At 39.5% G+C, this 3,744-nt stretch overlaps 1 protein-coding gene across 1 annotated transcript; it reads right to left on the bottom strand.

Moving 5' to 3' along the window:
• Positions 1 to 182: 182 nt before the first annotated feature.
• On the bottom strand, positions 183 to 737 carry SARC_10215 (hypothetical protein; the record flags this gene model as incomplete). The annotated part of the gene is made up of 1 exon (XM_014295748.1): positions 183 to 737. The coding sequence occupies exon 1, from the start codon at positions 537 to 539 to the stop codon at positions 183 to 185; it is 357 nt and encodes a 118-aa protein (XP_014151223.1). The 5' UTR covers positions 540 to 737.
• Positions 738 to 3,744: the final 3,007 nt, after the last annotated feature.

A 3,744-nucleotide genomic window follows, 5' to 3' on the forward strand; every position in this document is an offset into this window, starting at 1 on the left:
ATATGTATATGTGTGTGTGTGTCTGTGTGTGTACTTCAAATTGAATCGTTGATATTTTGGAACGGTTAGTTGTTTTTTGGTGCTGCATTGAGCATTACAGTTCATAACTTGCTGGGCTATACACACGAAATCATTTTTCGCTGGTATATCAGATTACAATTCACCGAGAAACTGTATTTCTATCATTCTAACCACTTGCCTGAGTCAAAATTCACTATAGCCTCCAGAAGTACCAAAAGGAAGAACACTAACTTCTTCCTAGTATAGCTCAAATCTTCGGGGTGCATATTCTCATTCATAGGTGGCGGTGGTAGTGAAACATTTGATCCCTGAAGTCCGAAACTGTCTGTATGACCTGTGCTGAGCGATGGCATATGTTTCGGTTGGGGCGTTGGAGAAGCATTGATAGCTTTCGGATCGCTTATAGTATCGAGCATATCCGCACTATTACTTCCTATTTCCTGACTGATTGTAGACTTCTTTTTGCTATTGATTTGTTCCAGAGTGTTATCCACAAGCGGGATGGACTGAGTCGACATCGTGCTAGTGCACTCTACTACACAGGGCTCAGAATGATAGTGACTTTTGAATGTTGATGAAAACTACCTATTCTTACACTGTGCATCAAATTGACATGAAAGTACGAGTGGGCTTGCGCGTGAACGTTTTGTCGGCTTCTTAATCGTGTGCTTATGTGCTTTTAAAGTTCAGTTCTCAACACTTCCTCTGTATGTAGTGTGAAACTGTTAATAAAATTATGTAGAGCTTTGTGCGACATTGTGATTGTGAGTTTGTGACTGTGCCTGTGGGAGTATGCGATAGATTGGAATTTGTGCGTCATCACTGGCATCGTATTCATTGGTTGTCAACTTGTGAACGATGGATGACTCAGGTTTCTTGCATCAATAAAAAGTTAAAAACATGACCATATAGAATGAAAAGTAAAAATATGAGGGAGAACGGAAGAGTCCGTAGTAGGACATAAAAATTGACCCCAAAAAAACTCTTTTAGTGATCAGTGAGTGTCTGTGTGATCAGTCTTTCTTTCAGATGAGCTTTGCCTTTGATCTCTACATACTTTTTTAAAAATAATGTTCATTCAAAACTGAGTCTAAGCAAAAAATGCATTGCTTCCTAAAATACATACAAGAAGTAAGAGGCTATCCGCTATGATATTTCATATATGTTTATAATATCATGATGGAGAGCGGAGGCTGTGAAAGTGTAAATACCGGAATACTGAACATGGCTGTGAAACTAAAACTGAATATGTATTACACATAGTGAGCTTGATGATCTGTATTTACGCAATGTATAATTCTCCCATTCTACCTGAAGGCTGAAGATATGTATTTCCCCCGTCCTCAACTCCTCATATTTGTTCCTTTAAAGACAAAAAAATAAAATCATAAAATCTTCTTATTTAAAGTTTTTTATGTCCCGTCGCCCAGAAGATCATACTCGCGCCTCGAAGTCATGCCAACCCTACTCGACCTGGCCAAGGCTTTGGTGTAGCAAGTCGGGGTCGAAGGTATATCCGTAGAACTATCATCCAGCAGCAGATCCCCTCACGCACGCAAGTCATGGAGCTGGTATACCGAAGGACCAACAAACTGCCATATGAGTGTACTGATCAGTGCAAAATACACAATTTGCCACATTGAGCGTAGTGTCAGCAAATTGAGCTCACGACGATAGCATTTTTATTGATCTTGATTAAATAGCATTATGATCTTCGCTAAATACTATCTCTCCAGTTAACCCGCTATGTACTGCCTCCATGCTCGTACGTTCCATTGTCCTCTCACTTATATGAGAATATTTCCTTTATCAAAGATATAGTCCAAACGGGGATCATCCTCTGCTCATCGAGCTGACGTGGTGAATGCAATTGCTCTATCAATTCGGTGACGATAATATATGTAAGTTTATATGATATGATATCTGCATGTGCCATGAAAACGCCCTTCATTCTGCTAAGTTCAGCACAAGACCGCACTTGCTAGTCCCATCAGCAGATACGCTATATGTGACACATCTATAGACATAAAATATATGTGTCATCTAAAAATGACATACTATATAACGCGTCCGCATACTCTCAAGATGAAAGTTCGATTACACTCGTCCCCCTCCAAAGATTATCTAAAAGTGCGTATTTGTATCAACCCCTTCTCTCGCCAGCTGCATATAAGTGGTGTATTAGGCCTCAGTGCACAATAAAGAAACCTCGGCACGGTCATAGCCCACTAAGCTATGGGTTCACCAATATACATCCATCGAACAAGTCCTGCGACGAACATTTGACATATCTAGGCATCTGTCAATATTCACCGCCCTCAATGTCTTCTGATGCTGACGCGCCTCCGCTGGACACGCATACTGACCCGGATGTGCATAGCGCAATTTGGGTTTGAACTATCTGGAGAGTAATGTGATACACACTTTGCATCGCTTTCAGAAGAAGGTCCTACCTGTCCTAACAAACGAACGAACTAGCGGTCAACTCCGAAGGACAGTACAGCATCTTAAGGTGGAAGCAAAATACTCCTCCGAAGGACTCAGCGCAATCTCTGACAAAGTCGGCAAAAATTGCAAAGCTGACAGTTTCGCCTAGAATTAAGGCAAAATCGACTCTTAGCCCTCCGATTATATCTTCCATGAGCCTCCACTTTCACACTTCGTACTTTACACTTATGTGTATCCGACAAAGCACAGTAGACACGCGTGACAGATTGAGAGCGCTTGCGGAATCGAAAAAGATCGACGGACTTCATACGAGGGCGGATTGCTTTCAGAAGACGGGCTATTTCTTGTCGAATGGATCGGTCCATTTCTTCATATCTGTTGTACGAAAAGATCAATTTAGTATATCAAATTGAAAGATCGCAATGGGCCAGGTCTCGTCGTATCGTAAAAAGAATGGCTATCCAATCAATATCCAGCGAAAGCTGTGCATGCTATTCTAAAAATTGTGTGTATATGCACCAATCCACTGCATAAAATAAGGAATACAACTGAAAACACACTTAAAAACTTAGAAAAAAACATAGCAGAGCGGTGTCAAATATAGAGGCAATCAACTATCCACAAAAGTAGAAACATGTTTAAATATTGAATAATTATTGCAACCCATATCATAATCCTGCACAGATACTAGCTGGCAACAAAAAAATGCCTGAAACGTCCAGCGCCAGATTCAGTGCATGCATAAACATGCTTGCGATACTCCATAATGTAAAGATCTGGATGGGAACAAATTGCTACAATTTAAAACGGCCCAGATATGCAGTATGGACACAAATATTCCATATGATACGCAAATGTTGATATTCAGATGACCTGACCAGATACAAAAATCATCTATACAACACCAAACCCCAACACATCATCTACACTCACCTCCTGGCTGCTTTATTTCGCCCTGTTTTGTCTCATACTCCTCTCGAGCTTGGCGTTGAATCTCCCCTGAAATAATAGACAGGGAAAATTGAGTGAGTGTGAAATTCGGAGCAATATTCCGTACCAAGCTATGATCTCATGTGCAATCGCAACTATCCATGATGTAGTAGATGTCGACAGAACTATACAATAATCAACACGCAAACGACAATTCACACAGTCTGTTATACATACATATATATATATATATATATATATATATATATATATATATATATATATATATATAACACAAATATATATATATATATATATATATATATATATATATATATATATATA

This window comes from Sphaeroforma arctica, assembly GCF_001186125.1.
Source record: "Sphaeroforma arctica JP610 unplaced genomic scaffold supercont1.1173, whole genome shotgun sequence".
Lineage (NCBI taxonomy): Eukaryota > Ichthyosporea > Ichthyophonida > Sphaeroforma > Sphaeroforma arctica.